At 43.0% G+C, this 13,621-nt stretch overlaps 1 protein-coding gene across 2 annotated transcripts in view; it reads left to right on the top strand.

The window, feature by feature from the left end:
- USP46 (ubiquitin specific peptidase 46) overlaps nt 1-13,621 on the top strand; it is a 65,740-nt gene that overhangs the window by 17,530 nt on the left and 34,589 nt on the right. For both annotated transcript variants that reach the window (XM_044765959.2, XM_070505888.1), the window contains exons 2-4: nt 5,813-5,893; nt 8,714-8,927; nt 10,317-10,546. In XM_044765959.2, the coding sequence (XP_044621894.1) occupies nt 5,813-5,893; nt 8,714-8,927; nt 10,317-10,546 (525 nt within the window). The remainder of the gene's footprint in view (nt 1-5,812; nt 5,894-8,713; nt 8,928-10,316; nt 10,547-13,621) is intronic.

Genomic DNA, 13,621 nt, shown 5'->3' on the forward strand with positions numbered 1-13,621 from the left:
TTTCCTGTTGCTGCTGTAAAAAATTGCCACAAGCTTAGTGGCTTAAAATGATGCACATTTATTCTTTTTGAGCCCTGGAGTGTCAGTAGTCCTAAAATCCAGGTGTCAGCAGGGCTGCGCAGCTTTCCAGGGGCTCGGGGAGAGAATGTGTTTCCTTGCCTTTTCCAGTTTCTAGCAGCTGCCTGTATTCCTTGGCTCACGGCCCCTTCTTTCATTCAAAGCCAGCAGTGTAGCATCTTCAGATCTCTCTGAACTCTGCTTCTGTCGTCCCATCTCCTCACTGACTCTGATACTCTTGCCTCCCTCTCATAAGGACCCGTGTGATGACACTGGGCCCACCCAGATATTACAGGATAATCTTTCCAAGTCAAGATCCTTAAGTTAATCATACCTGTAAAGTCCCTTTCACCACGTAAGGTGACATACTCATAAGTTTCAGGAATTAGGGTGTGGACATCTTTGAGGGGCCCCGTCTGTCACAAGGACTACCTGAGTGTAGGGGTGGTCAGTGATGAGTTCCTGGAGAAGGCCTCTAGGGTACAGCCAGGGGAAGCAGTGGGGGAGGAGCGTTCAGGTGATGGGTGGGAGGGAACTTGAGGTATTTGGGGACTAGAACAGAGGCCGTTGTGAAGGTCAAGTGTAGGAGGGAGTGAGTGGCCAGGGGTGATGTTGGAGACAGTACTGGAAACCACTGGAGGATTTAAAGCAAATTCATATTTAGAAAGAACACTTTTGCTGCTGTGTTGACAGTGAGGTTAGAGGTGGGGTAGGTGGATGTTGGAGGCCACTTAGGAGGCTGTTGTATTTCAGATGTGAGATGCTGGTGGTAGGAGATGAAAGAGAAGCAAATGGACTTGAGAGATTTATGGAGACTGGATCCATAGGATGCTGTGATGGATGGGTGTGGAGCGCAGAGGGGGATGTTGGGCGTGAGACGAGAGGAGGGAAACATTAGGAAAAGATTGGATTTGAGGGGAAGGGAAAGTCTAGTTTTGAGCAGATTGATTTTGAGGGCCTATGAGACAAGCAGGTGGGAATGTGGGCCCTCATCCAGGCTGAGTGAGCTCAGAAGTGAGGTTTCTGGGATGAAGGTAAAGAGTTGGCAATGGTTGGCACATAGCTGCTGATTGAAGCCATGTGAATGGTTATTGCCTGGAGCCAACAGAGAGGGAGGAGTGCCCAGAGAAAGCCAACAGCTAGAAGCACCCCCTGGAGTTGGCGGTGTTGGGGCTCATCAGGAATGAAGTGGAGTAGAATCCAGAAGGGTCTGTTTTGGGGAGAGATTGGAGGTGAGGAAGTCGAGACAAATCTTAAAGGATATTGTGGAAAACTTCAAACATATCGTATTAGTTTCCTATTGCTGCTGTAATAAATGACCATTAATTTAGTGGCTTAAACAATACAAATTTATTATCTTACAGTTCTGGAGGTCAGAAATCAGAAATGGGTCTCCCTGGGCTGAAATGAAGGCGGCGCAGGGCTGCGTTCTCCCTGGAGGCTCTAGCGGAGAGTCTGTTTTCTTGCCTTTTAAGTTTCTACAGGCTGCCCGTGTTCGTTGGCTCCTGGCCCCTTCCTCCATCTTCAAAGTTAGCAAAGGCGAGTTGAGTCCTTCCCGCATTGCATCACTCTGATCTGTGGTTCTGCTTCTGTCTCCCGCTCTTAAGGATGCTGGTGATTACATTGGGCCCAACTGGATAATCCAAGGCAACCCCCCTATTTTACGGTCAGCTGATTAGCAAATTCAGTCTATATACAACCTGAGTTTTCCTTTGCCATGTAAGGTGATACAGTCACAAGTTCTGGGATTAAGGACCTGGACATCTTTGGGAGACTGTTATTCTTCCTATACATTACACATATAGTCATGTACCATGTAACAACGTTTCGGTCAATGATGGACCGCATATACAATGGTGGTCTCATAAGATTGGTACCATAGAGTCTAGGTGTGTAGTAGGCTGCATCCTCTAGGTTTGTATAAGTACACTCTGTGATCACACAGCAATGAAATTGCCTAACAGTGCATTTCTCAGACCATATCCCCATCATTAAGCGACACATAAACAGAATAGTATAATGAGCCCCACATACCCCTCATTCAGCTTCAACTACACAATTTTGTCCCCAGCCCCCACTTCTCCCCTCTAGATTATTTGAAACAAATCTTAGAAATTATCAGATTCATTTGTAAGTATTTCAGAATAGGCAGTTGTTTAAAGAAGCTTAGCTGTGAAGAGAAGATGATAAACAGGCTGATAACTGGGGAGACGTGTGGCAGAGTGTGTATGTATGTGTTTTTTTTTTTAAGATTTTTTATTTTTTAATTTTTTCTCCACAAAGCCCCCAGGTACATAGTTGTGTATTCTTCATTGTGGGTTCTTCTAGTTGTGGCATGTGGGGACGCTGCCTCAGCGTGGTTTGATGAGCAGTGCCATGTCCGCGCCCAGGATTGGAACTAACGAAACACTGGGCTGCCTGCAGCGGAGCGCGCGAACTTAACCACTCGGCCACGGGGCCAGCCCCTATGTATGTATTTTTAATATGAGAGACACTTAAGCACGTTAAATTCTAATGGGAAGGATATAGCAGTGGAGGGGACACTGGCCTTGGACCAGAGAGAGATCTCCATCTTTAGCAGAGGGAGGCACATAGGTTTGAAGGTTTGGGAGTGCAAAATTAAGGGAGTCCCTCTCTGCTAGTTTAATTTTTCTTTCCTCTGTTGAGTGGGAAAAGCAAGAGGGGCAAAGATGTTGAAATTTTGAGGAGCTTGGGGAAAGTTGGAAATTGTCACTGTGGCATGGAGAATGAATGCAGTACAGAATTATTGTTGGAATGTGGAACGTGTTGAAGGCCACTTGAAGTTGGTGAATTCTAGTGAATCCAGTCAGCTTGGTTGTGACTTTTTTCCCACCAGCATTTCACATCTGTCTGGATGTATGTTCAGAGAAGGTGAATAATTTGGTTCCTACTGGGTTAGTTTTTTGCCATGCGGCATGACCAAAGGACAGGGTAAAGGGTGTTTATAAGAGCAATTGGAGTCATGATCCATAGACTCTAAACTGAATAAGAAGGTAGAGGAGTGAGAGGTTCCGGCGAGGTTTAAGTGTAGCTGTGATGCTTAAGAAGCAGCAGGCAGAGCCGAGCCTGGGTGGATTGTAGGGTGGTGACCAGATCCAGCATATATCTTTGGGAGTGAATAGCTGAAGTGGGGTGGAATATAACAAAGTGGAGTGGAATAAAAAACAGTTGGAAAAGAGGACATCGAGTTGCTGAGAGGGCAGGGTGGGAGAAGGCTCCTCCACATGGGTATTGAAACCACCCAGGATGATGGCAGGAGATGGAGTATAAAGGTAGCCCTTCTGTGAATGAGGGGGTCAGCCAAGACGAGGAGAAAGGAAGGGGTATGTTCAGCGCTAGGAGGCACGGGCTCAGAACGGCAGGTGTTTTGACAAGAGGGTGAAGGGGTGGTGGTCTGGAAGCAGCACTGAGGACCAGGGCCCGGCTGACCTCCTCTCCTGACCCTGACAGACCTTGTGTATGCAGGTGTTATGCAAGAGAATGAAGGCTGGCGAGGAAGCGTTGATCTCAAGGAAGCCAGAACTCACAGAAGATACTGCTAGCTCACTTTCTTCTTTCTCCATGCTGCATTATCGGTGCTCCCCTCATACTGCCTCCAGGGTCCCTGTGTCCAGGGTGATTCTCTTAATCACTGCTGCCTGGGTCGCTGTCCTTAGTATGAATCCCCCCGCCCTATCCCCGCCAACTCCCCCTCCAATGGGAAAATATTAAGACGGGTAGAAAAAAGCAGACTCAATGCAAGAATACCCAAATAGCAAAAATCATGGATTAACTTGCATATATGGCTACCTCATAAAGAAAGATTTAATGAGATCTGTCTCCATGTGCTATACTTTTATATCTGACATTCCTCCTGGGCACTAAGCCATATATTCTAATGTTGCTTCAGAAATGGCTATGAGTATATTTAATACACATTATTTATGTTGATTTATGATTAAGATGTAGCTTTATTGAAAAATTTTAGTGATTTTTGTCTATATCTTAAAATACTGCTATAATATAAGTATTATTTTAAAAATTCAGCCTTGTACACAAGGGTCGCATTATTGTGAAGGCAATGAACCCCTCCCCGACCCCCCCCCCCAAAGATAATGAAACTGTTGTGCACACAGACGACCAATGAACTCAGTCCCAGGTGATGGGTAAAGGAATTTCGATTGGTGGAACAGTGTAATGGATTATATTATATTGTGATAAGGGGATGGAACGTGTTGTTTCTCCTGTGGTTCTGTTTGCTTAGAATTGGGTTATTTTGCATTTAATGTTTGCTCGTTGACACAAGACCATTTTGACTGGTTCTCAGCCCACTTTTTGGCCATTTCTTCCTGAGACAAATGCTAATTATAGGAGTCCAGAATAAGTAGCAGCAGCAGATTTATTTTTTATAAAACGTAACGGGTTCTTTTTCTTTTTAAAATACCTGTCTCCCAAATCTTTGAGATTCCGTGAGCTGTGAGTCTTCCACGATGGCCTGAGAACACGAGATGGTTGTAGAATGATGGTGGAGCCGCGGGTACACGTGGGGCTGGATCCTACCCACCCCAAAACTGCTTACCTTGTCGGACTAAACTTTGGGCACTTTTCCTAATCCTAGCAGACTCGGCCAGGCCTTGGGGAGGAATGGTAATCAGTGTGCTGTTGCCTGTGAGCACTTGGCCCCCTTAGCGGGGCTCAGTAAATGGTTTTGTTTGACTGACTGCTCCGCAGAGCATTTGGTTAAGACCTTGGGCTCCTGAGTCTGACTCCTGGGTCCGAGTCCCAGCTCTGCCACTTACTGACTGTGGTCCTTGGGCAGATTCTTAACCCTTCTGAGCCTTCAACTCCTGTCTGTTAAATGGGGATTATAACAGTACTTACCTTATAGGACAGCTGTGAGAATAAATAGCATGGTCCCTGGCACATAGTAGGAGTACCCAGTAACTGTTACTATTATTACCACATTGGAGTGTTAAACTTGGGTTCGTGTGGCTTACTCATTTGATGCATTTGAGAATTGTTAGGTTTTAGATTGTATTTCTTTGTTATTCACAGTATCCCTTGGACATTGCATTTTCTCAGTAAAGCTGTGACTGTCTACCCTCTGCCCCTCCCCCATGCCTCTCCTCCAGCCCCTACTCGCTAGAGTCCTCACTCTCATTTCCTACTCTGTTTTTCTCCACCACACTTGTCACCTTCTGTCCTTGCTGTTTCTTTCAGGCTGTCTTCGTCCACTGACGTGTGAACTCTGCAAGAGCAGGGATTCACGTCTGTTTTGTCTACTGTTCTATTGTCAGAGCCTAGAACAGTGCCTGGCACATAGTGGGCACACAATAAATCTTTATCAGAATTAAGAAAGTGACTTGGAAAGTGGTGATCTGATTCTGTACGCCACCAAGTGTGCTAAACGCCGCCACGACTGTCTGAGCTTAAAATGTTTTATTCAGGAGTTCTTGGTGTTGGTTTGCTCGTTTGCCTATCTCAAACCTCCTTTCCTGAGGGGAGGTGATTGAACCCAGGTAGAACAGGTTTGAGGGGATGAGTAAGTTGGCTGAGGAGAGGAATAAGGCTGACACTGTTCACTCATCTGCTGGTTTGGTTCTGACGCCTGCTCGTCCAGCACAACCATCACCAAACACCTTGGCGACCAGGGGAGTTGCTTGTCTCTATAGTGGACTTTGTCAAGTTATCATTCCACTTTCTTGTCTCTGTTACACGCAACAAAATTTGTGTGTGTTTTTTTTTTCTCTTTTAGGGCACCAATGCCTCTGCTCTGGAAAAAGACATTGGTCCAGAGCAGTTTCCGATCAATGAACACTACTTCGGATTGGTCAACGTAAGTATTTCAAAATGTATTACTTTTATCCAATGTGTTAGAATGCTTGAAGCACCTCCGCTGCCATTTTCATCATTTCCAATTTTTAAAGAATTGTTCACGCTCCTGAGTTAATGGAAGTGGCAGATGTTGGGGAGGGGCAAGTGTAGGCCAGTTTCTGAAAGTCTGGGTTGTCCCAGATAAAAGGATACAATGACTGCATTATTGGGTCAGACTCCCATTTTTTACCCCCTGTGCTTTAAGGGATTTCCTTTGCACACAGAACTTTCAGTGATTGTATTAGCCTTTGCGGCCAGATCTGCTTTTGTAAGTTCTCCCTTGGTCATCTCGCTGAGCTCCTCAGGCAGTCTTTGTTTCAGTATGCATCAGTGCACCCGGAGTTCTGAAAGTGTTACCAACTCATCACCAGGACCTGTTTAACGGTATAACTCGGTGCTGGGACCTGAAGCAGGAGCAGGGTGTCGGGGAAATACTGAGACCAGTTTATCTCAGAGTTCCTTGGCCTCATTTCACTTGTGCTTAGCAATGGCTCGCTTGTATACGGCCAGACTTAGGGCTCTGCATCCTGGATAAGTTGATATGAGCAAGGAGTAAGGCAGTGTTCCTCACCGGCCTCCTGAGCTTTCCTTCCTTACCTGATCCTCTCTCTCTGGGCTGGAGGTTGTTTTTGTCTTTTGTTTTTTTGGTCAGGAAGATTGGTCCTAAACTAACATCTGTTGTCACTCTTCCTCTTTTTGCTTGAAGAAGATTGTCCCTGACCTAACACCTGTGCTGGTCTTCCTTGAGTTTATATTGGGATGCTGCCACAGTGTGGCTTGATGAGCGATGTGTAGGTCCACACCTGGGATCCCAACCCATGAATCCTGGACTGCTGAAGCGGAGCATGCAAACCTAACCACTGTGCCACCCGGTGGCCTCTGGAGTGGAGGTTTTAAGTGACATCAAATGTTAACTCACAAGCACCTGGTTTTCTGGAACAACTACCCTGAGTATAGTCCGTCAGTGCCGAGGTATGATAGGTGGTAATTTCCACTGGAGAAGCTGGAAAAATTCTCTGTGAGTGAATGCCATCTGTGATATTGGAAAGAACACTGGATTCCAAGTAATCAGACCTAAGTCTGAGTTCTGCCTGTGCTGTTCACTAGCTGTGTGACCTCCTGACCTCTCTGAGCCTCCATTTCCTCCTCTGTAAAATGGAGATCATAAGGGTTTCTTTCTCTTGGGTTATAGTGAAGAATCAGTGAGAGCTCCTATTTGAAGACCCTGGTACGAGGCTGAGGTACATGGTGGACACTCAGTGAATGTCAGTTACTTTTCTTTCCCAGGAATTGCCCACTGGATCAGGGCCAAGTGTTAATGAAGGGTGTCTGGGTAAAGTGAGACGTTGAGTAAAAGAGAAAAGAATGGAAGAAGGAAGGCCAGAGTACTGGAATATGGAGCATTGTGTTGATGACATTCTGACTTCTAATTTTAATACAGTTTTTTTAGCCATTGTGCACAGGCCTCTGCTTAAGCTTGATGAAGACAGTTATTCAAGTCATGGAAATTCTGCCCTGGCTAGGAAAAATACAAATGCAGACCATGGAGGAAAAGAATTAGGCCATTTCCTAGTTTGTAGAAGGATTATGAGATGTAAATTTATTAATAGCTTCATTTATGTTTACTTTGAATGATAATTCATGAAAGTTCCAGCTTCTCTGTAAAAGGTTTGTCTCCTATTACATAATTGTGTCAAAGTAGATGAAAATATGTAAAAATAGGAAATGTTCTATCTTAGCATACGTGGAAATGTCATGTTAAGGATGGCAGAGCATCTGTCTCGCTCTTGGATGCAGGACACACCAGCCAACAGCCAATCCTGAGAGGATGTACATGTTCTATTTTAATCCTACATGGCGTTTTGTAATCTTTGCTGTTAATCTTGTTATTTCCTTAGATTCTTTTCCTTTTCCTTTTACTGTGTAAGAAAAATTCTAAAGTGATAGTCTCAGCTGTGTTTTTCCACGGAGTAGGTTTTATAGTCAGTTGAAAACCAGCGAGACAATGATGTTTGCCCTCTTTACTCAACTCTGAGTACCCATGGTTTCTGAGAGGTACGAAATATTACTGTTGGGCCCTGATCTGATTGTAGGAGACCAGGAACTGCGTGGTCTTGTGTTGGGACAATTGCCACGCTGGCAGAAACAAGATTGAGGGTAATTTAGGAGTTAGGAGGCTGGTGGGATGACCTTAGGCGGTGCCTCTTGCCTCCATTGCTCTGGAGTAAGCGAGGAGATGTGGTCTGAAGCCAGTGGGCAGGGGCACTAGAATCCTGAAAGAGAAAAATGAGAAGAAGGCCCCATTCAGTTATGGCTGTTTCTGCTGAGCATGGGGTTCCTAGTTCCTGGATTTCTTTCTGATTTGGATTTTTATTTTTCCTGTCCTAGGAGTTCTGATGTGTTGCAATGTGGTGTCTTTTATTTCGCCAGCTGATTTTCTGGGCCTCCATATTATGTCAATTTCTTTCTTCTCTCTCTTTTTTAAGCACCGGAAGGCCTCAATAGGTTTTTTTTTGTCAAGGCAGAGTGCGTATTATCATTTTAGAGACTTTATGGGCTAGAGGGGCCCCCAGCTCAGGTAAACTTGTCTTCATTTCCCTGTTGATCGATAGTCACTGGTGTTTAGAGTGGTGTGCTAGTTTTCTGACGTGTGCTAGTTTCTGATTGATAGAGTGGAATTGGGGCCGGTTCCTGGAGAATGGCCTTCTCCCTCTCCCCACCTGTTCCAGAGGTGGCGTGTCCCCGGACCGTGATTTGAACCATCCCTGTTGTCCTTTGGCAGTTCGGAAACACTTGCTACTGTAACTCCGTGCTTCAGGCCTTGTACTTCTGCCGGCCGTTCCGGGAGAATGTGTTGGCATATAAAGCCCAGCAAAAAAAGAAGGAAAACTTGTTGACGTGCCTGGCAGACCTTTTCCACAGCATTGCCACGCAGAAGAAGAAGGTTGGCGTGATCCCACCAAAGAAGTTCATTTCGAGGCTGAGGAAAGAGAATGGTGAGTAGGGTGGAGAGAATGTGTATAAGGGTCTGAAATAAGGAGAATTGAGAGTTCTGTGTATCCTCAAAATGAATCTTTTTTTTTTTGAAAGGAAAATAGTATGGCCAACTACTGAAATAACATTTTTTTTTAAAGAAAAGATATTTCTCTTTTTCCACCCAGTGTGCATAAAACAAAACTGGATTACAAATATGCTTAAAAATTCAGATTTATCATACCATTTTGGAATGATCTTTTTGTTTGCTCCACATTAGGAGGAGTATTTTTCTGGGTGGGATCATTGTAAGAGGAAAATTGCCCAAGACAGCCTTCTGAGCAGGACACTGATAGGAATAACTAGGTTGATGCAATAATTGAATAAAATAGTGCTATCTTATAAACAGGTCATAAGTGATTAAAGTAAATGCATGTTATCTAATCAGAGCATCTGCTGTTTTAAAAATAATACCTCTGATTTTTATTTGCCTAAGACAATTGAAGGATATTAAATTGATATCTTCATATGTTAAAAATGTCCTGCTGTCACCTGATTTTTTTCTGGTGTTTTGATCTTTTTGGGGGAAGTGATGGTAGAGACTAGGTTATTCCAGAAGTTCTGCATTGGTAATTTTTATGACTACAGAAATATTTGATATGGCACCTTGTGTTCCCCTGGATTGCAGACTTGCAGTTAATCAGATGTTTGTTTTATAAAGTCTCGTTTAATTTGATTGCTGTCTTTTAACGTGGTTGTAGTTTATACATACCAGAATAAAAACCCTCTGAGAAGAACGCAGAGCACTCCCAAGTCTCGTTGTGAACGTGATTAATAATGAAGTTTCACTGTTGCATTCGTGTCTTGACTGTCTGTCCTCATGGCAGGGAACAGCAACAGGCTCTGGAATCACGTGTATTTGGTTTCAGAACACTATCAGATAGATACGTTCTCACGTAGATCTCCCATCTCCTTTATGTGTTCCGTTCCAGCTGTTTTGAGGCTGGTCCAGGGTTTCATATGATCTTTGGGAAGAGACCCAGTTACTCTGGATAAATTACAAAATGAATAATTGATCATCGGTGGTCACTATTAAATATTGATATTTTATCAGGGAACTTATCAAGTAATTTCTGTTATTTTTCTCTTTTTTTTTGTGGAACAAATAAAAAATTTTGGTAGCTTTTTATTAGCCATGATGACTTTAGGGAGATATGGCAAATTTAGTCCTTGGTGGGTGGTAGGAAATAGAAATGAACAAAAATTCTTTTAAAACTTACCTACTGAAGATGAATATTTTCCATACCTGCCCACTCTTTCAATATAAAAATTGAAGTGTGGCATGTAAAATTAAGCATTTTCATTTGCTTTTCAGGAATCAGAGATTGAAATAATGACCTTCTCCTTTCCAGATCTCTTTGATAACTACATGCAGCAGGATGCTCACGAATTTTTAAATTATTTGCTAAACACTATTGCGGACATCCTGCAGGAAGAGAAGAAACAGGAAAAACAAAACGGAAAATTAAAAAATGGCAACATGAACGAAACTGCGGAGAATAATAAGCCAGAACTCACCTGGGTCCATGAGATATTTCAGGGAACGCTCACCAATGAAACTCGGTGCTTGAACTGTGAAACTGTAAGCATTCGGAGGGCGTTCATGGAATGTGCTTGTGCATGTTTGTACAGGCTGTGTTGTGAGGGAGTGCGCTGTGGTGTTACAGCACCTAGCAGTTGTCCATATCTGCAGACAATTCTATTTGTGTATACGAACCTTTCATTTAAACTTTCAGAAGCATGTTTACATCCAAGATGTCTCAGCTGGCTAAAGTAGAGTGATGAGGGCAAATCTCAAAAGCTGGAGTGCTTTGCACCATGGGCACAAGTAGAGTCCACAAGTAGACCGTTGAGCTGGACCTCCACCAGTCATCTTGAAAAGATTTTGGTCACAAGGAGATCACGTGCAACTTAGAACAGACCATCACCCCAACTTCAAGGGAATCAGCTGTGGTAGGGTGAACTTGAAGTCAGGAGACAGGTTTGATGTCTGATGCTACAGCAGTTAGCTGGGTGTTTGGGCGAGTCCCTTACAGCGCTGTTGTGAGGCTTGGGCAAGCCTGTGTGTTTGGATGAGTTCAGCAAGTGAAGGTAGACATGTTGGTTTACTTTGAAGGCATGTTCTCCAGAGCACGATTCAGGACATCACATGTGCTTGGTATGTTTGATTTAACTCTATGAGGGGCCTCATAAAATGGTGCTTAAAAGCCCTGTTCTTTACCCAGGCTGCTGGGTTTGTGTGCTGACTCACTCAGTCAGGAGCTGTGGGACCTTGTGCAGATTATCCAGCCTCTCTGTCCTCATGCTCCTCATCTGTAAATTGGTGATGATCAGAGCGCCTCTCTCATAGCGTCCTAGGAGGATTAAATGAGTTAACACCTGGAAAGCACTTGGAACCATACTTGGCACACAGCGAGTAAGCAATAACTGTCACCTCTTATTATTTATTATAACTGCTAACAACATAGAAGGTCTATGGGTTCATCAGGGGTCTCTGAGTTTCTTGACAGTGTGTGAAAAATTTTGTTGGGGTTGTGCATTTTTCTGGGGAGAGAGACGGTAGCTTTCATCAGGTTCTGCAAAGGGAGGGGGACCCAGAAATGGTTAAGAAATGTGGATTTAAGTGGGAGGTTTTTGTTTTTTTGGCAGTCTTTGTCCTTTTAAACAATTTTTGGATCAAAATTCTCGTTTCTTTCGTTGTAGAAACAATTAGAGAACATAACTAAGCTAAAAGAGACTAAAAGTTACCAATAATCTCCCTACCCAGAGATGATAAATTTGTAACATTTTCTAAAACTTGTGATTATGTTGGCTCAGCGATAACCACTTGAACATTTTGAAACATATCCTGCCCAAACGTTTTCTACGCATACTTATCTATCTAGAGATCTCTCCTCCCTCCCTTTCTCCTTCTGTCCCTTTATATATATATATATATATATATATATATATATATATATTTTTTTTTTTTAGAAGATTGGCACCTGAGCTAACATCTTTTACCAATCTTCTTTTTTTTTCGTCCTCCTTCTTCTTCTCCCCAAAGCCCCCCAGTACATAGTTATATATTCTAGTTGTGATCCTTCTGGTTGTGCTGTGTGGGATGCTGCCTCAGCATGGCTTGATGAGCGATGCTAGGTCCACGTCCAGGATCTGAACCAGAGAAACCCTGGGTCGCTGAAGTGGAGCCTATGAACTTAACCACTTGACCACAGGGCTGGCCCCTCCCTTTATATTTTACATTCCAGGAAAATTCAAGTGAATGCAGAAGTAGAGAGAATAGTATAATAAATCCCATATGTGTATTACTTGGGATCAATGACTGTTAACACATTGGCCCATCTTGATCATTTCTGATTCCATGCCCTCTCCTCACCTCACCAAACTGGTCTATTTTTAAGCAAACCCCAGATAACATCATTTCATTTGTTGTTTTTTCAGTACCTTGTTATATATCTGTAAGTGGTAAGACATGTTTTTTTTGAAAACATAAGTACAATACCATTGGTAAATAAAAACATAAATACAATACCATTATCACACCTAAAAATAATTCCTTTGAATCATTATTCACTTTGTGTTCAGGTTTCTCTGATTATGTCATATATTTTTTAGCAGTTAGTTAATTCAAACTGGGATCCAAACATGGTCCGTACATTGCATTTGGTCAGTCTGTGCCTTCATCTACAGGCTACCATCTGTCTCGTTTTTTCCTTGCAATTTAGTTGTTGAAGAAATTAGGTTGTTTGTCTTGTAGAATTTCCCACATTTCTGGAAACATCCTCTCGTGGTTACCGCGTATAGTAAACGGCAGTGTGTTTCTACCATCCTACATCCTACTCTTTGTTTTTCTCTAACCCACCTATTTTATATTCCTTTTTCACTCTTGCCTTCTTTTGTATCAACAAAATCTTTCTTTTCTTTTTTTTTTGTACCTTTATACTGTTACTTTCTAATCCTTTCAGAGGTTGCTCTAGAGACTACAATGGGCATCCTTGACTTAATTCATTTTTTACCACTTTCCTGACAATGCCAGAACCTGTAGGACACTCTCTCTTCGGTTCCTTCTTTTGTGTTAGTGTTTTCTGATGAACTCATGTGAGTTTTAAAATTTTACGTGTTTTAACCCATTGCAGTTTTTTAATTCTTTTTGATACTGCATTTATTTTTAGAATAACTGTGTACTTTCAAACATCAAAATTAGGACTATATTGTAAATATTATAATTTGCAGATTTGCGGTCTTTCTTTTTCTCTCTCTTTTTTAATTAATTAATTTCTTCCTTTTTTTTTCTTTTGTGAGGAAGATTGTCGCTGAGCTAACATCTGTTGCCAATCTTCCTCTTTTGGCTTGAGGAAGATTGTTGCTGAGCTAACATCTGTGCCAATCTTTCTCTTTTTTGTATGTGGGATGCTGCCACAGCATGACTTGGTGATCGGTGTGTAGGTCTGCACTGGTGATCCAAACCTGTGACTCCTGGGGCACTGAAGCGGAGCGTGTAAACTTAACCACTATGCCACCAGACCGGACCCCCCTTTCTCTCTTTTAATAAGAGAATATTCTGTGATACCCTCCTCACCTTTTCTCTTGCATCTGTTCCATCACCAAGTCCTGTCTGTTGTCTCTCTCTTTAATCCATTTACCTGTCTAGGTCCCC

The sequence above is a fragment of the Equus asinus genome, chromosome 3 (assembly GCF_041296235.1).
Source record: "Equus asinus isolate D_3611 breed Donkey chromosome 3, EquAss-T2T_v2, whole genome shotgun sequence".
Lineage (NCBI taxonomy): Eukaryota > Metazoa > Chordata > Mammalia > Perissodactyla > Equidae > Equus > Equus asinus.